Genomic DNA, 26,793 nt, shown 5'->3' with positions numbered 1-26,793 from the left:
GCTATTTTGAGTGATACTTGTGTGGAACATTATATTCTACTTTTAAAACATCTTTCCAACTATATATATTTTATAACAAACAGATTCAGACGCTTTTTATAGACCGACTCGTTCGATCAAGGCAACGTGTTCCTTTAAGCCATGTGGCAGATCTTATATGGTAACAAATTTGTGTCCTGGACTATAACACATCAACAAAACTGGGAACTGATCCCACCCTCTTAGATTAGTGGAATAGTCTAGTCTAGGGTATCATGCTGTGGGCTTTGCAACTGGGAAAAACAATGAAATACAGTGAAGTTTAAAGCTTTACATGTAATGGTGTGATTAATAGGAATAAACTATAAATAATAATAAACTTGCAGGATTGTATGTATTCAATCTCTTTTGTTGGCTCTGAAAGAGCAACTATTTGAAATGTTGAGACCGAACTTGCGCTTTTCAAGCCAACACTCCCTCAAAAGATTGAATACATGACTGTACGTGCAAGTTTACTAATATGTTTAGTTAATGATATACTGATAATACATAATGAGTGAATCATGTTGGAGATCACAGGAATCATGAAAGGGTTAAAATCATGATAGAAATTTGTAATTTTTAAAAATTCTTATGTACTTAATATTTCTATGTAAAAATTCACATAAGCCAAGAGATATGTGTATAAGGAAGAGGAATGCAAAGTAAATGTTGGTGCATGTGCAGCTGAGCCTAGAATGATTATCAGCTGCTTAGCGTCAACATTAAATACTTGGTAGAGATAAGTGGCCTTGGTGGCTAGTGCGTGAAGCACTCAAATCTTACCCATGTTAAAATTACGCCAATGCGGACGGCCGATGTCGATAACATAGGGGATTTTGTCCCCCTGTATTTTTAAAAGGCGCTACATACGAAGAGTGGACATGCAAACAGTGTTATACATTATCCCCTTCTCAGTCAGTAAGAAGGCATGGGTAGCGTCCACTAGGAGCCATGGCTGGTAGAGCAGAATGCACTTGCCATTCCCAACTTGAAACCAAAGTGTCATGACCGGGATTCGAACCCGCAATCTGCTACTGACAACACCAAAGCTTGGGTCCAGGAGCTATACCATTATAGGGCCATGTTTGAGTAGAGCTGTGCAGACGTTTTCTCCTATTCTTTATCCCTGGCTGGGCTTTGTGGTTTTACATGTACATGGAACAATTGGCTACGGTTTTAATCCGTGTGAAAGTGGGAACAATTACAATTCTCTAACCTCACATTAAAACAGTTTTATTCTCTATTTTAATCAAACAGTCCTTTTAAACATTGTTTTCCCGTGTTTGAAACTATTTGCTGTCTGTCATTATTATATTATTAAGTAATTTTTACACCATTTTAACATGAGGTTAGAAAATTATAATTTTTACCCATTTTCATATGGACTCATCTGTTGGCTTTTAATCGCAACTTGTCGCACCTCTCTCTATATATGGCTCTGGCCAGGACTGGCGAAACTTAGTTTTATTGTGTTTTTTTTAATACTTAAGAGGCTGTACAAGTTTTTGATTTGTAATATATAGTATATATTTGCTGTGAAAAAAGGGTATTTATAAAGTAATGCATGTATGTTTATTGTTTTGTGTTTGTAATTTTAGTTGTTACCTTAAAGTAATTTTGCTGATTTCATTATCAAAGTCTTTTTTAACATTTTTTTGTGTTCGTTTAAAAAGAAATCCATGAAAAGATCCTGCAAAATTGAAATTGATTGTACTTAACTTGATAGGGACCCACGGTCACAAGCTTTTTTTTACTACCCATCCATGCTTACCACCGAGCTCTGCACTTGAGATCACCATTCTCAGCTTACTAAAATATTTATTTGCTAAGCAAAAAAAGGTGTTGCACCAGTCGCAACAATGTCAACTTTTTTGAATGCGAGTAACCTGTTTTTGCTAAGCAAGATTTTCCTGTGCTTAGCAGGTTTTTCTGCCTACAGGCTTCATGAAATTGGGCCCTGTTTATCAACGCCTCATGTCGGTGCCTTTGCGGAATATGTCTTAGTGTGTAACATTTAACCTGGAATTCAGTATGTTTTGAATTAAATTTGAAATAAACAACAGCAAATCTGCTTACAACCTAAATTTGTTGATTTGATATGGTGCTTTAGACTCCTTGCATTAGTCGCCACAGTCGAGGTTAAACTAACAAATGTGCTTGAATGTACGCGATGCGCACAACTCACAGCCATAGATAGGTCTTCATTGACATCTGCGAGGGCACTGTTTTTGGTCAATAGAGTAGAATGCACTACCTTCCCAACTTTTTATAAAGAAAGAAGTTATGGTTAAAGACAGTGGACACTATTGGTAATTGTCAAAGACTAGTCTTCACAGTTCGTGTATCTCAACGTATGCCTAAAATAACACACCTGTGAAAATTTAAGCTCAATCGGTCATCGAATTTGCGAGATAATAATGAAAAAAAAATTGTCACACGAAGTTGTGTGCTTTCTGATGCTTGATTTCGAGACCTCAAATTCTAAACTTGAGGTCTCAAAATCAAATTCGTGGAAGATTACTTCTTTCTCGAAAACTATGGCACTTCAGAGGGAGCCGTTTCTCACAATGTTTTATACCATCAACCTCTCCCCATTACTCGTAATCAAGAAAGGTTTTATGATGATAATTATTTTGAGTAATTACCAATAGTGTCCACTGCCTTTAAGGGCCTTGCTCAATGACAAGGATTTGAACCCACACTCTGCTGCTGACAACACCAAAGCTCTGGTCCGATTAACTAGACTACTCAGACACGAGTACCTCATTTAACAGCCTTGGCATAGCCATTTTGAATGCTAATGCCCCAAAGTGACACATAACTCAAAGATTGAGAAAGGAAATCTGAAGCATGTGCAACTTGAATGGTTACAGTTATCAATTCCACATCTACCGGTATTGACCCCTTGCACGCGCGTCACACACGGCGACTGATGCCACGCTCACCATGTTGGTGGGCAGTTAGGTTTACGTGTATTACCGCCGCGTCGCCTTAAATGCGCACGTCACTGCATAACGCACAGCATACTCTATGCATAAAGTTATATATGAAAACGCACAGTGAAATTGCCCACCAGTATGGCGCATTCAAGATTTTTCTGATGATGAAAATAACCATATCCTTTTCAAAACCTCTTGCGCTTCATACAAAAACAGCTTTCCAAATGGCTTGGGCTACAAATACAAATGAATAACTCTCAAATGAAGCTTTTTTTCCCCATCTCCAATTTTGCTCAAGTTTTATTTATCAGATTACATGACTTGTCAAATATCTTATCTTAATTTAGTACAAAATTAAAACCCTGATTATTCAATGACGCAAACCAAAAATGTGCTTAATGCTTATAAAAACATACATTTGGCAATAAGGGGGCCAAAACTAAGAAGCCATTCAGAATTTAAACTTTAAAAACTTGTTTTTTGTATGCATGTATTTTTATTATTTTTTATTATTTTTATTTAAAACTGAAAAAGATTTTCACTTATTTCTTTTGACCCACCTGCCTACAATTTTAAACAAAATAATATTTGAAACATTTATTATTCTGAATGGCCCCGACGAAACTAAACCTCCGAGGAATCTGTAAATCCAACTGAAGTTTAAATTCCGTCCTTAAAAATAAAAATGTCTTTAAAAAAAAATATGTACAAAAATGTACTTTATCCTTAAAAAAAGCTTAGTATAATTTAGGTTTACCTTTTCTTTAACCTTTTAGAAACCATAACATCATCAAATTTCAAAACACCAACAGCAGACATCATAAAAGGTCACAGCAGTTGTGAAATTTTTCTAAAACAAAGCAAAAAGGCTGTATTAAAAAAAAAAATTATCCCCAGACTTTGTTGTGAACAATTTTCTGCGCAATTGGACGTCTTGGCATATGATAACTTTGTAAAAACAAAAAATATGGTACAAAAATGCTTTTTTAATCAGCCAGAATTTTTCAAGATTCAAATGTGTACCAAAATATTGGGTATATCTATCAGAAGTCTTACTATTTTGGTGGGTTTTGCTTTTCGGCGCTTGCACGTAAGCGGGAAATCGTGTTCGTAAGCGCAGAATTCGGCGGTAAGCAGAGCCATGAAATCGGGCCCAGTATCCTCACTTTAGTGTATCCCAACTAAAGCCCGGCTCATACTTCCTGCTAATGCGATACGAAATTGACGTGAATATGTCACAACTCTGTTTTCGCAGCACAACTCAACTGCTGCGAATTATTTGTTGCGAATATGTGACGTCAACATTCGTATCGCCTTCGCATTCACAGGAAGTATGAACCGGGCTATATGCACAAAGTAATCATAATATTTCATAAAATAACAAACCCATTAAAATTTATGCTCAATTGGTCATCAAAGTTGCAATCAAATAATGGATGAAACAACATAATTGTAGCGTAGAATTGTGTGGTTCCAGATGCCTAAGAAAGGGTTCATGTCTAAAGCCTTTATCAGTAGCAAACTTGTTGGTGATAAATTACCTCTTTCTCTAAAACTACATACTAACAGTGTTTTATAAGATCAACAGCTCTCCTTGCTGTGCCAGTGACCAAACAATGGCGGCTTGGCCAGCAGCAGTACACACCCAGCAGCACTACACACCTAAAACTAATACACCTAATAATTTCAACAACTATCCAGCATCATATAAAACAAGAATAAAATTACTCATTATGATACAACGTTCTAATATTGCTATAATAAAAAGCGTAGTAAAAAAGATATATTTTACAATCTGAGCAAGGAAATTAGTATTATTATCATTATAATATTTCTGGTAAAGAAACCAAGGATGCCTCATAAATGAAAAAATCACTGTAGCTCAAAAGCCAGAGGAAACCTGTCAACAATGGTGCTTGCTATGTGAACCAGAAACACTGAGGTTTAACCTCTACTCTTTCACGATAAGTGAGTGTTCTGTGTTCTTTTACAAGCACTACCAATGCTACTACATGGGATCTACAGTTTGATGTCCCATCTGAAGGACAAAACAGTTATGTTAAAAAGTACCTTTAAGGACACAAGTGCTACCACCGGAACTTGAACCCACACTCCGTTGATCAAAAAACATCACAGCTTGAGTCCCGTGCTCATAATTGCTCAGCAATGATCTTTTTTATAATAATAACAAATTGTAACTCTCCGGGTCCAATTTCATAGAACTGCTTCAGAACAAAAAGAAGCTAAGCACAAACAAAATTATGCTTACCAGAATAAGAGTACCAGCCAAAATACCATGTCATACATAGCATATGAGACTGGCATCTTGCTCAATTTGCTTAGCCAAAAAACTATTTCAGCAATATGAAATTGGGACCAGCAAGCAATACATTGAGTTGATAATACACACACTTTGTGTCTATACAACTTTCAACGTTATCTTGTGGGAAATATTTCAGCAGTCATAAAAAAAACTGATGCCTTCTCTTCTGTTTACAACTTAAGACGAGTGATCCAAAATGAACATGGTGACCAAAATAGTGGCTTTTGGATACGGCTATGGTTAACAAGTCACTGCATATGCTTCAACATTGCTGCAACCGACATAAGACATAGCCGGAAATGCTCAATATGAACACTGTCTTTACTACTGTGTTTTACCCCCTCTTTACAATAGACCAATCCATTAATTAAGCTCCGCCCCCTTTAGTGCATCAACCAATCACAACTGTGACATGCCGGGGCCCAACCTCATAGAGCTGCTAAGCACAAAAATTTGCTTAGCATGAAATTTCTTCCTTGATAAAAACAGGGTAACCAACCAAATTTCCATGTGATTTTCAGGATAAGCAAACAACAGCTGAATACCAGTAACATGCAATATGTAACTAATGTAAATTTGGTTGGTAATCCTGTTTTCTCCAATGAAGAAATTTCATGCTAAGCAAATTTTTGTGTTTAGCAGCTCTATGAAATTGGGCCCTGGATTTACACGCAGGCCACAGAGGACATGTCCTTCATTGCCCCTGGGTCTTGGCCTTGGTGCCCCTTCAAAGTTTCCCATTGATTTTAAGATTTTCCAATGGAACTGCCCTTTGCAAAATTAAAATGACCTTGCCCTTTCAAAGATGAAATTCCAGGTCTGCTGTGAATGCACACACAAAAATTTGCCAAATTAATATCCCATTATGAAATACGCACAAGCTTTCACCATTTAGAGTGCTATATGTTGTCATTTGTATGTGCCCAAGTGCCCTGCGCGATTGCACATCATGGGCATCAATGATAAGTACTCACCATGGTGCGGCACGGAGCAAGTTCAAGTGCGCACATTTAGTCGACTACTGACCAGCAACGACGCAGTGATGCACTCACTCGAACGACTCGTTTGGAAGTCTAGTCAACCATCGGTACCTTGGTTTTCAACACTCCATTGCCTTCCACATTTTCGCTATAGTGTCACTGGTTCCCATCTGCGTTTTACACATGTTGGCATGGAACAGGCTATTGGGACCAGTGAAAAAATCATGGTCATGAAGTTGGTTCCAAATGGTCGACCACAGCAGTGAACCAATGGTTGACCAGCCTGGGTTCGAGTCAAAATACTCAACCTTTAGTTAACCATGGTGCACACTCAAACTTGCTCTTAGTGGATTGATCTATTGTAATGACCTCTAACCTTTACCCTGCCTATTCGGTTTTGGCATTCTTCCTTGCACTGAGGTAGCCGTCTGTCTCATGGGGAGCGAAGTATCCCATCGCTGCGTTGATGACCCACACTACGCCCATGAGGTGACTCAGCATCACACCTCGGCCAATATTGGAGTGATCGAGGGATGAGAGAGCCATCACGACAATCAACAGCAGAGTCTGGAGACATAGAACAAATCAACATACGTGCATCTTTAATTTTTGTTTTCTACCCATACACTTTTGTCTTTGCCTTTCACATACTGTTTTTGAAGCAAACTAAATGAAGCTCTCCACTCAATTTACTTCATGTATACAATGGACATTTTACGGAAAATAATAATAATAAATAATATGAGTGGCTTCTTATACAGCGTGCATATCCGTCACTCAGTGAGGCTCAAGGCGTGCTTTAACATTCAGTATTTTCCTGCAAGGTATGAGGGACTACGCTTGAATTATGAGACCTACTTCTTTAACATAGCACCATGTAACAGTATACAAGGTGCTGTGGCGCAACATGCTGCTAGTCAATCAAACCAGGTACACCGGGGCAAACCCCTTCTATTTTCGATAAGTGCACTGGGTTCGTTTACCTGCGTAACACAACACACAGGACCAACTGCTTTAGGTCCCACCCAAAGGACTTCATGTATACAGTGGATATTTTACGCCAGACTCTAAGTCAACTTACCAGAATCTTGCAGAGTAGGACATTTCTCTTGTCTTCATGGAACATGAAGCCCGGAGCTACAGCGCTGAGTATGGCTGAGCCAATCATCATCGCTCCCACAATCTGACCCATAAGGGTGTGCACTGCCGCTGGCTTCACACCTGTTGACTAAAAGTGTAAACAACAACAAATAATTGTCATTGTGTTGAGACCATCGACAGATTTAAATTCAATACGATTTGAAACTTTGCATGGTGTATAACTGTAAGTATAACTAACAGAGGTTTGCGGTAACACCATGTGGATTTTTCTTTTTGAGTAGTATTGGTTCTCAAAAGAATTTGTTAACGACGCATTAATTTTTACCTGTGAAATTAATAAATGAAAATGAAATGAAATTAATCATCTGCTCTTTGCAGAACCAACACTACTAAAAAAGAGAAATCCACATAGTGTTACCGCAATTCAATTCGCTAGCATAGTACAACATTTCTTGCTAAGAAACTTGAAATGGAGTGATCCAGTGTGGCAATAGATTCTCCCCCCCCCCCCCCCCAAAAAACTTTGTTCCCCTCCCCCCCCCCCCCAGGTGACGAACTGTGCACAAACTTGGGGACAGAATATCCCTGGAACTGGTCCAAACAAACAAACTAAACAAAACTTGTTCAACAATTGTTTTGTTGTTTACTTACATGCATCTTCATGACAAATTCTGGGAAGGCAAACCAGACCAGCCCAAACATCAGCGTCAAGAGGAAATCCAACCTGAGATGGAGGTTGAGCCAGCTGTCCAGTTGGGAGTGGCCGCCGTAATTCTTGGCCGACATGAAGAAATAAGCACTGCCGAGCATCCACAAGCTGCAGTCCAACATGGCAAGCCGGGAAAACTAAACAACAAAATAATATGGAAAGGTTTGCACTGCAGTTGGTTGCCTCCAAGTTGCCTGTAAAAGTTGCCATGTGTGACCAGGGGTCGATTTCCTAATTTAGGACTAGTCCTAACAGATATTAAAATCTTAAGCTTAGTCCGAGAGATAAGGCTAGTCTTAACTCTTTGTGAAATCCACACAGGTCCTTTAAATAAAGCTTTTTAGTTGACAAAGGATCATAGTAAACAACCCACCAGGGTGCAAGGCACAAGGTTATCTGAAAATAAATCTTTTTATACCAGGAAATAAATGTACACTGCATGGCAGTAAGAGATAAGTTGCAGTTTCTCAGGAACCCAGAAACAAACAGACGTGTCATGGCTGAGCGGTTAAGAGCACCGGATTCAAGCTCTGGTGTTTGATCAGCAGAGTGTGGGTTTGAATCCCGGTCGTGACACTTGCAACGTAAAATTGGGGAGGTAGTGCTTTTCTGCTCTACCGGCTAGGCTTCAGACTGATGATACCCAAGCCTACATCCGTATGTACAGTAAAAGGGGTAACCCTGTTTCAGCCCTAGGATTAGGTGGCAACGGTCTCTGGAAATAAAATATTTGTAGCCCACACCTTGAAGTGGCCTTTCGGCTTTGTGTGTCTGGCAACTTGCATAATTTTTTTTTTTTTTTTAAAGACAAAGAACTAGTTTACCAAGTAAAGAGAAACTTATAAACAGAGCTCTGTAGAAATGAAAGAATTATTCAAACTTACTTTGTCACTGATTAATTGCTCCTCACTCTGTAAAACATGCGTTGCGACTAGCATAGCACAGGTCCCCTGAAAACATACAATTAGAAAAGGAAAATATGAATAATAATAATCCAAAGAATAATTTGTTTGTGTTTTTATTAGTTCCCATAGTTTTCTTGACACCCTACTGTGTAATTTTTGCCTGTCAGGGCCCAAACATTGACGCTTTACTTTTAAAGCAGAAACCAACACTTTGCTTGGCAAAATAAGGTTACCGGAAAAACTACCATGTCACGTGTACACTTTGTGACTGGTCTCCTGCTCATTTCTGCTGAGCAAAAAGCTGTTACACAAAAAGCAGCTCTATGAAATTAGGCCCAGGCGTTTTTGATTCTCATTTCTCATGACATTTATTTCACTACAAATTATGAATCTTATCATGACCATCCGACACCAAAAGCACACTAAATTTGTTTCCATCAAATAATTTCACAACAAACATCCAGAGAAAGCCGTAAAGAATGTTCCAGATTGCACAATAGAGTTTTTAAAACCAAGATAAAACACCAAATAGAAAACATACGGAAGACCTCATTTCAAGTCAGCATGCTTCAGCCAAACAAAAATTTGTTTTAGTCCAGCAGCCGATTTCACAAAACTTTACTCAACTGCGCAAGTTCACTTGCACAACATTTATGGCGCAACTTGTGCCATAAACATTGCGCAAGTGGACTTACGCAGCCGCGTAAAGTTTTGTGCAATCGGCTGCAGAATACCCACAGTTGTGAAAAAACCTGCGGACAACACTGTCAACCTGCTAGTGATCTTTAGTAAATTTTTCTTGGAATTTAAGTCTTACTTACCACCACTCTGGTACCAAGTAGCATGTTCTGTGTGTAGTTGTCAGTTGATTTGCGCAGACATATCCAGACTATACCTGATCCAAAGACAACCGCGGCAACTATCCGACAAAGGGCCGTCAAGAAAAGATCCATCTTCACCGGATTAGTCAACTGAAATAAAAAATACATCATAAAAACAAAAATATTAAGTATTGTGTAATCCAAAAGCTACAATTTTGGAACACTAGGTGGTAGCAGACTTACCAGGTAAGTTTTCATTGTTTACGTAGAACCTGGGAATGCGCACGTCACCAGAGAACAGTGGATTTACCTGGTACATAGTCTGCTGCCACCAAGCGTCACAATTTAAAAAAAAAGTTTTTGTATAATAAAGAGAGTCAATTCATTCTTGTTTCTTATACAACACAAAAATAGGTTCCCTTTTTTAAACAAGATTACATATTTTATGAAAACATTCTCTTCTGCTTTTTCCCCCATTATTCAAATCCTATGTCTTTGATTATTGAAATTGGCAATAAATACATCAACGGTAACACATAAAAAAGAAAAGAAAACATATTTTTTTAGTATGAATTCGGTAAAATAATTAGATTACCTACTGTTACTATAAAAAAAAACATTTATACTTCGTTAAAGGTCCCTATTAATTTTAATTACAAAATTTTGTAATTTACAAAGTCATTTTGTTGAGGCGTTTTTTTCAACACATAAAGTGCCTTAGTTTTCACCAGGTAAATTAATTCCATTTAAAACAAACATGAGTTAAGTGACAGTAAATAAAACAATTGATAATACGTTTCAATAAAGATTTGTAGAAATAAATATTAATAATTAATGATATAAACAAACAGGCTTAATTATTAATTAAAAAATTAGTTAAGTAAGCATTTCAATTAATTAAAAAAGTAAATATAAACACATATAAAAATGGAAAGGCATGCAATGATTACATTTGTATGATTGTTCACGCCTCATATTATATTTTTATTACTGAGAAAGAAACTACAAACTTTTACTGACCATGAGACCAAATACTTTCTCCGGGACGAACAAAAGCGCCAGCCCACAGGCCACCATGGCCAGGGCGTCCACAAGCATCCAAGTCCGGCGGCTTTTCGTCCACACCAACCCAAGGAAAACAACAATCAGTAAAGCTGGCCACAAATACTCCAAGTTTGCTGGGTCCAGTAACTGGCTGAAGAAAGGAGACATGGCGCTCTCAGTCTGTGTACTTTGAGATTTGGGTCTTGCTTTTTCCGCCATTGTTGTTCTTTCTTCTTTCAGTGACCTAAGTACACTTGAAAGAAAAGGTTTTGTTGACAACAAAGATTGTTCAGTTTATTTGCAGAGTGTAGCAGACGGCGAGAGAGATTATGTACAGTTACACCACAGTAGCTATATATCTGGCTGCTGAGGAGCAGACGCTATTTGCGCGTGGGGTGAAAGGTCAACTAACTACACGGGAGACAAACGAGGCAAATAAAAATAAAAACAAGGTGCATAGCATAACAAACTTGGGCGAAAGAGGGCGCTCTGTCGTTTGAATTACTCGTGCAACGCAACCTGTTTTCTGCCAAAGTGAGTTGGGTTGTCTGAATTTGGCCAACAAATTTCGCCTTTATAACAATTTTGTCCATTTTCTTGTCAACAGCATGCTGTTTATTGTCCCTGAGTTTGTGTTTGTGTATTCTGTATTTGTATATATTTTAAATTATTAATTAAGATAGTTTTTAGTAGAGGAAGTTTTTAACAAAATTACAAAGTCGTCTGTTTTGGTTTGTTGGTTGTTGTTGTGGAATTGGATGAGTGGAATGATTTTTGGTAGAAAGGACAAAACTTGGTGGGTGGTGAGAAGCACTGCTGCAGCTGTTGATAGTGGGAAAAGTTTCTGTATGGCGCCACCACTTTTTCATTCGATATATTATAAACAATATAGTATATAAATCTACCTGAAGCTGAAGGATTCAGCTGGCCACACAAGTGCCAAGTTGGGCTATAGTATTAAACGTCGATTATCAATGATCGCTTTTTGTAAAATGAGTGATAAAGTGGTGGTGCCATACGCAAAGTTATCTGTTTTGGTTTTTACATGAAGACCTTTCAAATTTAATCTGAAAAAAAGATTCATGCTTAAATCGTTTCTGCCGGTTGGTTTTCATTTCCGAATGCTTCACAGTCAGCGATGCTGTTGGTACCCTCTGTCACCTCACTATTAAAATGTGAATGAATTCAACATTCTTGTCCATTACACACTACAGGTTTTTTTATCAGTAAGTGAATGTAACACATATTATAATTATACAGACACTGTTTTCAGCTGAAACTTACTGCAACCATCAGGAGAATGAAGGGTTGATTATCGCGGAGACTTCCACATGTGACTTTCGCTGCATCTCTTTATAATTTTGCCTATTGACCCAATTCACCTGACGTCATCGTCAGAATAATCTTTGATGCCCCATTTTGGTGGTAAATGTCAACGTGTGTGATTCAGAGAAGTGTGCATTGTCGGCGACATGGCGTTTACATGTAAACCTAATGACCACCAACATGGTGAGCGTGGCATCAGTCGCCGCGTGTGACGCGCAAGGGGTCATAGACAAAACCATTCTAGTATAACCTTACCTTTTAGCCAAGGTTGGACTCCTCTGTTGCATACACCGTCATGTAGTCCAGGGTAGCATGTAAAGGTTCCCTTCCATTTATTTTATGTTTTTGCTTGGTGGAGGAATCCAAAATCTTGTTTACATACAATTAAAGTCTCTGAATGTCTGACCTGAGACATTGTGAGACCTCTGGTCTGTTCGTTGGGCTTGTCCAGTGGGGAATACCACAGTTCAAAGTTTGTTTTCTTTGTTTTGTTAACTTGTGTTGTTATTTAATTTCCCATTGTAATTTATAATTTTTTGTATAACTGCTTGTACTTTGTTTATCCTTTCAGATCTCTTGAATTCCTGCTTTCTAGAAGCGACCCACCATGGGTGACATTAAGACATTCCTGTACAGTTTCTGTGGTAAAAAGAAAGTGACACCAAATTATGAGATCAAAAACTCTGGCCCAAAACATCGACAGCGGTTTCTGTGTGAAGTACGTAACTTAAATATCTGGGACTGGGTTGAAAAGGGTGCCTGTGAGGGCAGAGATGGATCTTGAGATTGATTTTTAAGTGCATTTGTTGCACAGGCTGTATACTCCACAGGGAGCAGAGATTGTTTAAGGATAAAATTGCCTAGTGACCAGGGTTAATAATGTTGGAAGCGCTCTAAGACGTCCTTCGGGTGTGTAAAGTGGTTAAAAGAACCGATTATTGTTTAAAACGTGTTACAGTGAAAAATTTCTTAAATTATAAAACACGGCTTAACAGCAGTTTATATTGCATAGGATAGTTGTTTGCTTTGAAGGTACGAGTTCCGTCGTAGGGCTAGATAGCTCAGAATTTAGAGATTGCAGGTTTAAATCCCACTCTTGTCAATTTTGTATCCAAAATTTACTCATTCAGTTTCCCTTGTGCTTCAAAACACAGCTTGAGTTAATATTGTTTGCTTTGAGGGTAAGAGATCCAACATTGGGCTAGATAGCTCGGAATTCAGAGGTCGCAGGTTCGAATCCCACTCTTGTAAATGTTTATCCAAAATTTACCATCAGTTTCCCCTGTGGTTCAAAAACACAGCTTGAGTTACTATCGCTTAATTATTTGCTTTAAAGGTAAGAGTGCCAACCTACAACTATGTTGGTGTTGGGAACTCCACTGGGAAAAAGGAAGCCCAGTCCAATGCAGCCAGAGACTTCTTGATGTATCTGGTGAGAGTAGGAGAAGTCAGAGAAGTTGACGTGCCTTCCCTATCTCAGGTAAGTCTTTAAACCGCTATCCACATTGTGGCGTGCCGTGGCTGAGTGTTCTAGGTCATCGGACCCAAGTTCTGGTGGTGTCAGGAGCAGAGTGTGGGTTAAATTTCTGGTCATGACGCTTGGCAAGGCTCAACCCATTACACATTGTGGCGGTCGTGGCCAAGCAGTCTAGGTCATTGGACCCAAGCTCTGGTGGTGTCAGGAGCAGAGTGTGGGTTAAATTTCTGGTCATGACGCTTGGCAAGGCTCAACCCATTACACATTGTGGCGGTCGTGGCCAAGCAGTCTAGGTCATTGGACCCAAGCTCTGATGGTGTCGGCTGCAAAGTGTGGGTTTGATTCCCGGTCATGACACTTGTGCCCTTGAGCAAGGCTCAAAACCCTTTACACATTGTGGTGGTCATGGCCGAGTGGTCATTGATTTTGGGTTTGATTCCCGTTCGTGGCACTTACACGTGCCCTTTGAGCAAGGCACTTAACCATATCTGCTTCGTAAAAAGTTGGGAAGGTTGTGCATTCTGCTCTACCAGCCAGGCTCCTAGTGGAAGATACCCATGCTTACATCTTTACGGACTATGAAGGGGATAACTCTGTTTCTGCCCCTGGAGTAGATGGCATCATGCCCCTCGAGACAGTTGATTTGGGATTATAGCCCATATCAGTTAAGTGTAGCCCTCGCCTTGAAGTGGCCATCCGTGGCCTTGTGAAGTTAGGTGATATCTCATTTTGAATGCCCAATGAAAAAAGAAACCAGTTTTCTCGCCTACATGTGAAACATTCTCATGAATTTTTTGAAATGTTTCCTCCAGTCCAAACCACCGGAAGACTATGGAGATGAAAAGGGGCCTGCTGACTTACCGTCAAGTGTGGCTCAAGCACCTCATCTTGCCATTGGAGTTGGAATGGCACCCCCACAAGGTAACTAATCTAATTTTAAGTATTTTTTGAAGCTTTGCATGGTGTGGAGAAATAAGAAGAAACTATAAATAAATGGTAAACTTACGGGTTCCACCATTTGTAAATCTCTCAGGGTGAGTGTTGGCTCTGAAAAGAGCCGGTTGGGTCTCGATGTTTTGAACAGTATACTCTGCTCGTTTCTCCTGAAGACGAGCAGAGTATACTGTTCGAAACTTCAAGACCCAACCGGCTCTATTCAGAGCCAACACTTTGATTTTGAGACCTCATATTAAGAATTTGAGGTCTCAAAATCAAGCATCTGAAAGCACACAACTTCATGTGACAGGGGTGTTTTTTCTTTCATTATTATCTTGTAACTTTGACGCAACTTTTCATATGTTGAGATACACCAAGTAAAAAGACTGGTCTTTGACAATTACCAATAGTGTCCAGTGTCTTTTAACATTTATTATGTGTCCCCATCATTTGTAAACAGGTGAAGGAGGTAGTGAGTCTGGGTTTGGACAGCAACAATTTGAAGGAGGCGGTGGGATGCCTTCATATCAACGCAACTTCTTCGATACCAGAGGAGAAAAGAGAAAACTTGAAGAGGTTCGTTGAAACGCAATTTTTAGTTATCGTGTACAGTACCAGCAAGGCTCGCCATTAACACCTAGCCCAGCCTAGTACATACATTTTCCAGTAAAAATTGTTGTGGGCTAGTGTACAAATAACTAATATGTAGTTATGAGTACATTGGTCAAAATATCTTCATGAGTTGAAAGAGGGAATGTTCCATCTTTGAACAAATGAAGAAGGACTGACCAGAATGTTTTTTTGGAATACAGAATTGGCGTAATAAACAAGGAGAGCTGCTCCACCCTCTGCAGATTTTTTCTGACAAATTGAGAAATTAAACATTAAAACTAAAACATATGTTTCGAAACATATCCAATACTTTTAAATTTGAGATAGTTGTCCTTTCCATTTGTACGTTTTGTCTTTTCTGTCCTCCATAATCTGAGATCAGGATCTAAATGCAGGTATCCATGGTAACTGGACTCTGTCCAAGCTTGGACTCCCCTCTCAATTTTTTCGTCAATTTGATAAAATCGAACATGGTTAGACTCTGAGTTTCTGGCCAATACTGTTAAACTTTGAGATAGTTGTCCTTTCCATTCATACGTTTTGCCCTTTCTGTTCTCCATAGTCCGAGAGCGTGGATCTAAACGCAGGTATCCATGGTAACTGGACTCTGTCCAAGCTTGGACTTCCCTCTCAATTTTTCCGTCAGTTTGATAAAATCAAACAACCTTGAGGAAGTTGTCCTTTCCATTCATACCTTTTGCCCTTTCTGTCCTCCATAGTCTGAGAGCGTGGATCTAAACGCAGGTATCCATGGTAACTGGACTCTGTCCAATTCCAAGTCTCGTCTTCACCAGTATCTTCAAGTCAACCGTCTGCCGGCTGACTACAAGTACTCATCGGTCGGACAGGATCATAACAGGTAACCTGGTGCCCTGGTAACATGGCTCAAAGGCAATTCAAAAATTTTAGTGAGAAGTTACTTCTTTCTCAAAAACTACGCTACTTCAGAGGGAGCCGTTTCTTACAATGTTTTATACTACCAACAGCTCTCCATTGCTTGTTACCAAGTAAGTTTTTATGCAAACAATTATTTTGAGTAATTGCCAATAGTGTCCAGTGCCTTTAATAAGCATTCTTCTCTTACACAGCGAGCCCAGAACCTTTTGTGCTAATAATAACAAAAATAATTTATTCTCACCAGTAACCTGGTGCCACGGTAACAGTAGGATTCAGAGGCTCAATTTCCAAAGCCAAGGCCTGATTTTCGGAAGCCAATCAAATGTGGTTAGCTCAGAAAAAATCTTGCTTAGCAGAAAAAGCTTACCATACATATTGCAATGTCATTCACTTTGATATGACTGGTGTCCTGTAATTAATTCGCTTAGTAGTATTTTCTGCTTACAGCTTTATGAAATAGGACCCTTCTCAAGGCAATTTTAGAAAAAGGGGTGTATGCCCATATCCTCTGCCTGATTGTTGGACTTATACGGGGCCCAATGTCATGGCTCTGCTTAGGGTGAAATTGTGTGCTTACTGAGAACCACTCTCCGCTGTTAGGGTGTTTGAACAATTTCTACACCAGCTGAGTCAGCAAAGAATACTTAGTTACGTACCCTGCTAACGAGAAATACAGGGTGCTTTTAACTAGCTTCCAAGGGTCGACCCCGATCTGCCCCCCTGGTACGTTTGAATAGCTTTGACGTCATTCCAGGGGCTCACCTGGGTCAGCCCCAAGCGCTTGCTTGTAGAATGGGTCACTTGGGGTTGGCTCGAGGTGCATGACGTCACCACGAGAGGGTGAGTGATCATTCGATTGGCTCGTGTCAGGGGCTCACCTGAATGAGCACCGTGGGGTCGACCCAGGGAAGCTAATCGAACGCACCCACAGATATGCTAAGGTCAAAAGTTTAAGTAAGCGCCATCTTTTTGCTTATAGTTACTAAGCAGAGCCATGAGATTAGGCCCGAATCTGGATGTGCTTTTTTCTGTTTGTGTAAATATTGTTTGTGAAAGCTGTGGTAAATTAATTACCCTTTGAACAGTCAACTACAAAGACGTTCAGCAAAACATGACATCACGAATCTTGCCGGAATCGATTCGCTCAAGTTGAAAATACGTTCAACTTTTGCGAATCTCCATCCTTTGCTGTCATGTGCTTGTGCTTTTCACGTAAAGAATAAACCTAGCTTTTTATAGGCGTTGGTTTTTCAGTTCACCAGATCTGGGCTAGAGTTATGCTATACAAGGCAGCCATCTTGATTTAAAAATTGTTTTGACTTGGCAACAAATTTTCTCATGTTTCTGTGAAAGTTGAAAAAAATATGAAAAGGAAAACAAAAATTCGCAAAGTTATGGAGAGTACAACCTTGCCAATTAAAATAGTCTGGAGGTATTTTAATAAATTATAATCAATTTGTTATTATATCTCCAATTTCAAATGAAAGAAATACCCATAATTGTATTTCTGTTGTGCAAGTTAAACCTAAATTAATCACTTTTCTAGTTTATTAGACTCACAGAAACCAGTTTCCAAAACCTGCTTTTTCATATAAAAAGAACAAACCTACATTTGTAAAAATACAGCAAAATGATTTACATTTTTTGCTGTTGATTTGAAGAAAAATTTAAAGCAAAAAAACTGACTTGTGTCACCTTAAAGAAATGGTTGCCTCTGCTATAAAGGTCATGAACATGTGCATTACCCTAAAATAAAATCTCTGAAGAGCTGTTTCAGATAGTCACTTTAAATAATGTTCATCTCGTAATCTGAATGACAAAGGACAATGTTAGTGACTGTCTGTAATACTTCTTCATTGAAAGGGTCACATGTCACATGACCTTTGCTCTTTGACCTGAGGGTGGCTGTGGAGGGTCCCAAGCCCCTCTTGGGATCAAAAATCATCAGCCCAGATCTGGTGCCCTGACTGCTGACGAGAGATGGAAGGCACTTTGCTGCTTTTAAGTGATCAAAAGGTTGGTGGTATTGAGAATGAGTGTAAAATGTAAATTTACTTAACAGTCATGTTTAAGTGAAAGAAATTTTGTATGCCTTCATCAACATTCTTATAAATCTGGATTACGACAATCAAAATAATATATAGTGATTGTGGGGGAGGGGGGGGGGCAGGGTCTTCAAATGCAATTTTCTAAATGTACAAGAGGCTAATGTTTTTCACAAATAGTTGATTGATTTGAACAGGAACTTTGTTATCATTTCTTTAAACTGAAAACTACTAGGGTGGCCTATGACCCCTGAATGAATGCATGTACCATGTTTTAAACAATAAGAATACGTGATTTGAGGCATTGCATGGTGAGGTATCAATATACATTTGGTTTGCGGTGACTACATGTGTGTATCTACTTGCCAGGTAGAGTATGACGTCAAATGACATTTTTTGTTAAAAAAAAAAAGTTTTGTTTTTTGTTTTTTTAATCCATCTTTTCAAAAGGACTTGCCTAGGAGCTTTTCCCGAATCTAACGTGATGCTCTTGAACACTTTTAACCGTCTGTTTCATAATACAATGTTAGTGAATGCCTACCAGCAATTTTTTGTTAGTGTTATCCGACCCTGTTAGTGTAATTAGTGTTAACACAGGCAGGTCCTCAAGCAACTAATAAATAAGTTTGGGGTTGATTCAAACTGAGAATTGGTGGCCTGTTTGATTTGAAATACTAAGCGGCAATCTTTAAAAAAAAATAGTAAATAGTAAGGCCCTCATCCTCCTCTTTTTTGAAAAATCCGGACGATCAACTGGTATTTTTTTTATTTGGCCTAAGTATATACTCCACTTCAAAAACAAAATTCTCTTCTGTATTTGTCACCAGCACCTCATTTTCAGGACCCTATTTTTCAACAACATTTTTTTCTCAAACATTTGGCTATTTTTTTTATCACACGTTTCATTTGATTACTGTTCACAGGAGCTTTGTTGCAGAATTATCCCTGTTCATCAAGTCAGCTCGTCGTAGTAAGTATTTCACAAACTTTCCCTTAGCCATTGACATGGCTCTTCATAAGCCTCTCATCTGTTTCCTTAGCCGTCATTGTTAGTTTCTGGAGAAGTGAATTCGTTCCATAAACGCAGTGTGTGCTGAGTGAGTGATGTACTGCATTGGACTCGGTTCTGATCGTTGAATCATCAGAGTGAGGGTTCGATTCCTGGTCATGACACTTGTTCAAGGTGATGTGGCACAATCTGCACCCAACCATGTCGGAAACACTGGGCCTACCCCCTTCTCTTGGCAATAAGTGAACTGTGTTCTCGTGCATGCATTACGCACCACACAGGATCTTTACAGCCTCACTGCCCCATCCAAGGGTAAAGCATTTTTTGTTTAGTGTCGTACACAATGGCCATGGCTGCTTAAAGGCACTGGACACCTTTGGTAATTGTCAAAGACCAGTATTCGCATTTGGTGTATCTCAACATATGCATAAAATGTGAAAGTTTTTACTCAGTTAGTCGTCAAAGTTGTGAAATACCACATGGTTCTGAATATCCTTGTCTTTGTTTCAGCAATCCATGCCAGGGAGCAGGGGTCCAATAAGAAGACAGCCTCTCTCTCCTGCGCTCTTTCCCTCGTTAGACAACTCTTCCACATGAGGGAGATTGAGCCGTTCACTGGAGAGACCAAGAAGCGCAAGATAGAAAGCGTAAGTTCGATATTTGAAGATCGATAATGTGTGGCGTCCAATCTAAAAAGTTCTTGGAAATAGGTAAAGGAACGTTACAGAATTGGTTTTTGCTGACTAAACAGTTGCTGGAAACATTTTATGTAATCTACCATGAACTGACAAGCTTGTAGAAGTTTTAGATCAATCAGCCATCTGGGTCACGAAAAAAATTGTGAAAAACCGATTACACATTTTGCTTGACATCGATTAAAACAAAAAATGAGTAAAATGCTCACTGAGTGATAAACTCCAAACACGAAAGTAATTTCTCATCACATAGGGGGCCTATGACACTTCTGACAGACAATTTTCAAGGGTTGTTTTCCACTACCATCATCATTAGACCATGTAAGTTTTATGTAAATCAGTGATCTTCATGATTTGTTTTCTTACCAAATATGTAGAGTTCCTTTAAATAGCATTCTACACTTGCAGTAAAGTGAACAATTGTCTATAGTAGAGAAATTAAATAAACAAGGTTTAAACCACTAATACTTAAATACATGTCTTTGTGCAAACAACAGTGTGAAAATTCTACCAAGAAAGTATTACAATATAATAAGTCGTGAAGGAAACACAAAAGGTCAAAAAGTCACACTAACCCACCCAAGAAATCAATGAATATAATAATAATAATAATTATAATAATAATAATAATAATAATAATAATAATAATGCATTTATAATGCGCATCTATCTAGTGTACAAGACCCTATTGCGAGGCGCAGAACAAAAAACAATACATATACAACAAAAAGAAATGTAGAAAAAAAAAATTATACAATGAATAATCTACTGTCAAGACATGTAACGAGCTAAGTGTATGAGGATTTAAATAAATGTGTTTTCAGCAAGTTTTTAAACAATGGAAGAGAACTACAGCATCTGATGCAATATTAGGTAAAGCATTCCAAAGTTTAGGAGCACAAGCGGAAAAGGCACGATCGCCATACGAGGAGGAAGTTCTAGGAATAGTTAAAAGGGACTTAGCAGAAGAACGAAGCGTAAGGTACAAGAAGATTTAAAATAATAAGACGGAGTTAAGCCGATCTGAGATTTAAATGCAATAAGTAGAATTTTGAATTGAATTCGTTGTCGAATGGGAAGCCAGTGAAGTTCCTGCAATATAGGTGTAATATGATCATGTTTTTTAGATTTTGTTAAAACACGAGCGGCAGCATTTTGTAAAAGTTGTAGTTTGTGGAGCTGGTGTTCGGTAACTCTGTATAATAGTGAATTACCATTGTCAAGGCGAGAAGTGACCAAAGAATGGATGATAGTAGAAGCAGTTTTATGTGATTGTCCATTGTTTTTGCAGCTGGAACCATACAGTGTGTCTTTAGTGGATGAGGTTGAAGACAAGTTAACAAACGCAGTCCACGAGCTTGAACTGTTCATTTTCCCTGAACCTACAAACCCGGTAAGTTATTGATCAGTCCGGCTGAAGCAGACCTCCAAACATGATTTTTTAATCCCTTAAGTCTAGTTCATACTTCCTGCAAAATTTGACGTCACAAATTTGCAACAAATAGTTCTCATCAGTTGACTTGTGCTCAACTCCTGCGAAACATTCCCTGTTTTGCAAAAACAGCAATGTGACGTCAACATTTTGTGTAGCATTCGCAGGAAGTATGAACCAGACTTTACTCAAAAAATTAATGACCATAAAAACTGCACTGCAACTATTGATGGTACAAAGTATTTTGAGAAAGTATATCCTTCGAATATATGATTTGGATAGTTTTTCAGCAAAAAAAACCCATAACAACTGCATTGAAACTATTGATGGTATAAAGTATTTTAAGAAAGTATATCCTTCGAATATATGATTTGGATAGTTTTTCAGCAAAAAACCCATAACAACTGCATTGAAACTATTGATGGTATAAAGTATTTTAAGAAAGTATATCCTTCGAATATATGATTTGGATAGTTTTTCAGCAAAAAAAACCATAAAAACTGCACTGCAACTATTGATGGTATAAAGTATTTTAAGAAAGTATATCCTTCGAATATATGATTTGGATAGTTTTTCAGCAAAAAAACCCATAAAAACTGCATTGAAACTATTGATGGTATAAAGTATTTTGAGAAAGTATATCCTTTGAATAAATGATTTGGATAGTTTTAGCAAAACAAAGATGTATTTGAGAAAACAGTCCGGGCATGAATTGTTTTTAGGTCTCTGAGGGTTGGTGTCCATTCATGAATGCTGTGACGAGAGAGATGCAGTTGGTATCACCTCGCTGGATGCATTATTCATATTGCAAACATTTTTTATTTCGTTTTTGGAATCCACAGAATGAACCAGTGGTGTTGACATTGGACAAGAACAAGCAGACGTTTGAGAATCCAGAGGGCCCTCGAGGTGCCTATGGGGTGTCCTGGTCGCCCCCTCAAGCCAATTGGAACCCTTGGCTTAACTGTAATATCGACGAGGGACCACTCTCTCATGTAAGTCGATGAATGAAATAATGAATTTAGTAACTGAGAACCCAGAGGGTCTATTGCAGGCACATGGGGTGTACGCTGAATTGAAACAGTTTCTTCAAAATGTTTTCTATTTTAAGTCTATTTTGATTTCAATGGCCAAACTTTACAACCTGGAGCGTTCTATAAGAATTTCTCTTGAGGGTTTTTGTGAAATAAAAAGAAAGAAAAAAAAGAGGAGAAAAAATAATAAAAAATTGTGCGTATTGGTAGCCCCCTCAACCCAATCGGAACGCTTGGCTTAACTGTAACAATTTTGTACTGGATCCCGATGGTTTTGTTGCAGTGCAGGCAAAATGCTTTACCTGAGGGTGGCTTCAACAATAGTCCTCTCTCAATTAAACCTCAAACGTTTTGGGAAACTTTGTAAACATTAGAAGTGCAAATTTCTAAAAAGCATTGGTCGTTTAATTTTGCCAGATGACGTTGGAGCAAGTCAGCGAGGAGATATACCAAGACTCCTTGATGAAGGAGCAGAACTCAAAGTATCAGAAGGTAGGACTAATTTTTCTTGTTGGTCCTGACCATCGGTCACATACATTGGTTACCAAACCAAACACTCATTCATTTCAAGTTTGTTATTGTGTACCGTAGTATTAACTCTATGGCACCTTTATGTCATTAAGAAGTCAATACCACCCACTCATCATTTGACATAAAACGTCCACATAACCCAAAACCAAGTCATGTGCTGGAGACAGTGCCTTTCAAGCCGCTGCTCCTCAGCTCTGGAATTCCCTTCCCTGTTTCATCCAGTGGGCCAACACACTCCAGCTTGTCCAAAATGGACTCAAAACCCTCAGAACTGTATTTGGAGGGAAGGGGTGTGGAGGTTTGTGTCCCCCCCCCCCCCCCCCCCCCCCCCGCCAAAAAAAAAAAAGTCCCAAAAATTAAAATAAAAAAGTCCCAAAAATATTTAAAAGAATGGTGTTTAAAAAAAAAAATAAGCGCAAAAATTGACCAAATATCATGAATTTAGCCTTCATTTTCAATCACTAATCCTCAGATGCTGGAAGAGCGCAAGTCTTTACCCATCTTCCAGACCCAGGATTCTATCGTGGACGTGATCACCCGTAACCCGGTGGTCATCATTCGTGGGGCTACAGGGTGTGGTAAGACCACCCAGGTACCTCAGTTTATCCTGGACAGCTACATCAAAGCAGGAAGGGGTGCCTTCTGCAACATCATCGTCACACAGGTAAGAGGGCAAGAATGATTGAGACAGGTGTTTCATGGAGAGTTGAGTATATGGGGCCATTCAGAATAGTCAATGTGTAAAGGGACTGGACACCTTTGGTAATTGTCAAAGACCAAAATAACAAACCTGTGAAAATTTGAACTCAATTGGTCGTCGAGGTTGCGAGATAATAATGGAAGAAAAAACACCCCTGTCACACAAAGTTGTGTGCTCTCAGATGCTTGAATTTGAGACCTCAAAATCAAATTCTCAGGTCTCAAAATCAAATTTAAGTATTTTAGTGAGAAACAACTTCTTTCTCAAAAACGACGTTACCTCAGAGGGGGCCGTTTCTCATAATGTTATATACTATCAACATTTCTCCATTGATCGCTAACAAGTAAGTTGTTATGCTCACAACTATTTTGAGCAATTACCAATAGTATCCAGTGCCTTTAAAGGGTTTTGATACCTTATGTAGATCTAGTTTTCGGCAGTGACATGAATCTCTACTCACTGTGAATGATGATGTATGTAATATAATTTACATTCATAAATACCTAAGCAGTTTATCCATTCTGATTGGTTGAGAGGGCATCACGAGGGGTTGTTTGAACGGATGATATAACACCAGTAAAAAAGGTTATAACATGGGCATGACACGCGAGCTTGCACCATCACACACAGCGCTTATAAGACAGTTTCTTCATTCCTATTGGATGGTCGAGAGCAACGGCTGGAACAGTTGTGCCACATCACGCGATACGCCCGACGCGCACATTATCTCCTTATAAGGAGTTGTTTACCCGAGGGCCATACCATTTCATAGCTGGAGGGGTGTTGTGTTGAAAGAAATCATTGAAGAATTATAATTTGTGCATTTATTTTACCTTTTGACCAAGAAGTGTTGATGTTTTTTGACCGAAAAGGTATTTATGAATGGGAATCAAAGTGTGTTGAACCAGTTTTCAACTAGTGGTTTAAATCCGCCGAGGCCTGGTTCTTGATAACTAGCCTCAACTTCGTCTTGGTAAAATTATCAAGAACCAGGCCTCGACGCGAGTTTAAACCACTAGTTGAAAACCTCTTCACCACGCACTGATTCCCTTATTATAAACCACAAGGGAACCTGACTGGGTACATTTAAAAAAATGATTTTGGGTTGGACAAAGAAAAACTGACTAGTGTGGGACTTTAACCAACGACCTCCAGATTAACATGCCTGTTTTGGCTGTCTCCCTTTTTTTGTCAATATCTTTGCTCAGGGGTGCCAGTCAGAAGCCATACAACCTTTAATTGCTGTGTAGTACATGGATCATTTATTATGAAACAACCAGGGGGAACAAAAAAGCATTTTTTTTTAAATGTGGAGCATGAAGCTTTGAATGGAATCGAGGAAGACGGGGGGAAACTAGTTATCCATGGCTATGGAAAAAACTGTTGGCTCTGAGGAAAACCACAGATGAGATTCAGATATATCTTTGATTTTGTTTAATAGTTTGTTCAGCCCATTATTTTCACTGAGACTTAATATTTCACCTCTTGCGCTTCCCAGAACCAACACTTCTTCTCAAAAGAATATTTACATTAACCATCATTGCTTCCCTTCTTCTAGGAGTGTAATCTTTAACAGGAATCTCAGAGATAAACTTTTTAGGGACCTTGTCAAAATTAGTTATCCGACTACCTGTCATGGATTAATTTTGTGTACTAGCCTCGTAGAATCAGCGCAGTGTCCATCGTGGAGCGTGTTGCTTGTGAGAGAGTAAATCTTCTGTATTATTATTCTTATTTTGTGTACTAGCCTCGTAGAATCAGCGCAGTGTTCATCGCGGAGCGTGTTGCGTGTGAGAGAGTAAATCTTCTGTATTATTATTCTTATTTTGTGTACTAGCCTCGTCGAATCAGTGCAGTGTCCATCGCGGAGCATGTTGCTTGTGAGAGAGTAAATCTTCTGTATTATTGTTCTTATTTTGTGTGCTAGCCTCGTCGAATCAGTGCAGTGTCCATTGCGGAGCGTGTTGCTTGTGAGAGAGTAAATCTTCTGTATTATTTTTCTTATTTTGTGTACTAGCCTCGTCGAATCAGTGCAGTGTCCATCGCGGAGCGTGTTGCTTGTGAGAGAGCTGAAGACCTGGGTTTAAGCTCTGGTTACTCAGTAAGGTTTGACACTATTAGACCACGCCCACAGGGAGCTCTACTCTTCTGCACTGTGGGTAAGTCAAGCGGATTTTTGCATTGGTTTTGCTTTCCCAAACAGCTGTTTTTATTCTGATTTGTGAGGACTTTTCCTGACTCCAGAATTTGTTAGTGATCGTCAACGGCAGAATTTTTTTAAGTTGCATTTTGTTGGGTTTTATGGCTGAGTGGTTTAGAGCATCAAATTCAAGTTCTGGTGGTTTAAGTCATGTGGGTTTGATACCCAGCCATGACACTCGTGTCCTTGAGCAAGATACTTTACTATAACTGCTTCTCTTCACCTAAGGGTATAAATTGGTACCTGCGAAAGGTAGAGGTTGATATTGTGTTTGGAAAGCCTTCAAACAAAAACACCAAGCAACATCAATAGGCTACAGTACACTTTTTTAATGGCAATAGGAGACTTTCCAACGCTAGGCGGCAGCAGACATACCGGGTAAATTTCCATTGTTTACGTAGTTCTGAACATGCGCATAATTCTGAGAACAATGGATTTACCTGGTAAGTCTGCTGCCCTCTATCGTCCCAGAAAGTCTCCCATTATTGTTTTGCGTTTAAAAGAAAGAACATTTTTTATTACCAAACATTTTGAAAGCCATTTATGGAAAGTGGAAGAGAATCCATTAATTTGACTTTATTTCATATTTCCAGGCACCCTTCTACGGAAGTTGGAGGCGGGGCTGAGGGGCGTATCCCATGTTGTTGTTGATGAGATTCACGAGAGAGATCTTAATGTAAGAAGAATTTTTTTTTATTCCTTCTACTTACATCTGTCCTAAACAATCCTTGATTCAATTCGGCTGTATCGGAATTTGCGGCTACGTCTATGACTGTTGCTAAGGGTGTTTACTTAAAGGGAAGGTACACGTTTGGTGTATCCCAACAAAACTGAAAATTTGAGCTCAATTGGTCATCAAAGTTGCGAGAAAATTATGAGAGAAAAAACACCATTGTTGGACGAATTTGTGTGCTTTCAGATAGGAATAAAAACTTCTGCTTAGAAGTCTTTTATTATTTTAGTGAGAAACTACCTCTTTCTCAAAATATCGCTACTTCAGAGGGAGCCGTTTCTCACAATGTTTTATACTATCAACAGCTCTCCAATGCTCGTTAC

The 26,793-nt window shown here is 38.9% G+C and overlaps 2 protein-coding genes across 2 annotated transcripts in view; one reads left to right on the top strand and one right to left on the bottom strand.

Annotated features, from left to right (window-relative positions):
• Positions 1–6,531: 6,531 nt before the first annotated feature.
• On the bottom strand, positions 6,532–11,189 carry LOC117303207. The gene is made up of 6 exons (XM_033787345.1): positions 10,820–11,189; positions 9,800–9,949; positions 8,958–9,023; positions 8,016–8,210; positions 7,345–7,491; positions 6,532–6,830 (listed from the first exon to the last, which is right to left on the bottom strand). Exons 1-6 carry the CDS (start codon positions 11,060–11,062, stop codon positions 6,651–6,653), a joined length of 981 nt encoding a protein of 326 aa, XP_033643236.1. The 5' UTR covers positions 11,063–11,189; the 3' UTR covers positions 6,532–6,650.
• A 129-nt stretch (positions 11,190–11,318) lies between these two features.
• LOC117303344 (ATP-dependent RNA helicase A protein-like) overlaps positions 11,319–26,793 on the top strand; it is a 38,175-nt gene continuing 22,700 nt past the window's right edge. Inside the window, exons 1-14 of the mRNA XM_033787511.1 lie at positions 11,319–11,377; positions 12,741–12,887; positions 13,506–13,649; positions 14,459–14,567; positions 15,043–15,158; positions 15,914–16,053; positions 19,060–19,106; positions 19,656–19,792; positions 21,132–21,233; positions 22,115–22,267; positions 22,724–22,798; positions 23,310–23,501; positions 25,555–25,696; positions 26,331–26,413. Of these exons, the coding sequence (XP_033643402.1) occupies positions 12,777–12,887; positions 13,506–13,649; positions 14,459–14,567; positions 15,043–15,158; positions 15,914–16,053; positions 19,060–19,106; positions 19,656–19,792; positions 21,132–21,233; positions 22,115–22,267; positions 22,724–22,798; positions 23,310–23,501; positions 25,555–25,696; positions 26,331–26,413 (1,551 nt within the window). The 5' untranslated portion in view covers positions 11,319–11,377; positions 12,741–12,776. The remainder of the gene's footprint in view (positions 11,378–12,740; positions 12,888–13,505; positions 13,650–14,458; positions 14,568–15,042; positions 15,159–15,913; positions 16,054–19,059; positions 19,107–19,655; positions 19,793–21,131; positions 21,234–22,114; positions 22,268–22,723; positions 22,799–23,309; positions 23,502–25,554; positions 25,697–26,330; positions 26,414–26,793) is intronic.

The sequence above is a fragment of the Asterias rubens genome, chromosome 19 (genome assembly GCF_902459465.1).
Source record: "Asterias rubens chromosome 19, eAstRub1.3, whole genome shotgun sequence".
Classification (NCBI taxonomy): Eukaryota; Metazoa; Echinodermata; class Asteroidea; order Forcipulatida; family Asteriidae; genus Asterias; species Asterias rubens.
Note: the sequence above shows the minus strand (reverse complement) of the source record. Positions and strands in the feature narration are given on the sequence as shown.

Excerpts from the sequence above, each read along its gene's own strand:
- LOC117303207 (XM_033787345.1), bottom strand. The coding sequence starts at position 11,062 with ATGGCGGAAAAAGCAAGACCCAAATCTCAAAGTACACAGACTGAGAGC. Across the intron at positions 9,950-10,819 it reads AGAAAGTATTTGGTCTCATG|TTGACTAATCCGGTGAAGAT; the intron begins GTCAGTAAAAGT and ends TTTTTATTTCAG. Across the intron at positions 6,831-7,344 it reads TCCTACTCTGCAAGATTCTG|ACTCTGCTGTTGATTGTCGT; the intron begins GTAAGTTGACTT and ends CTATGTCTCCAG.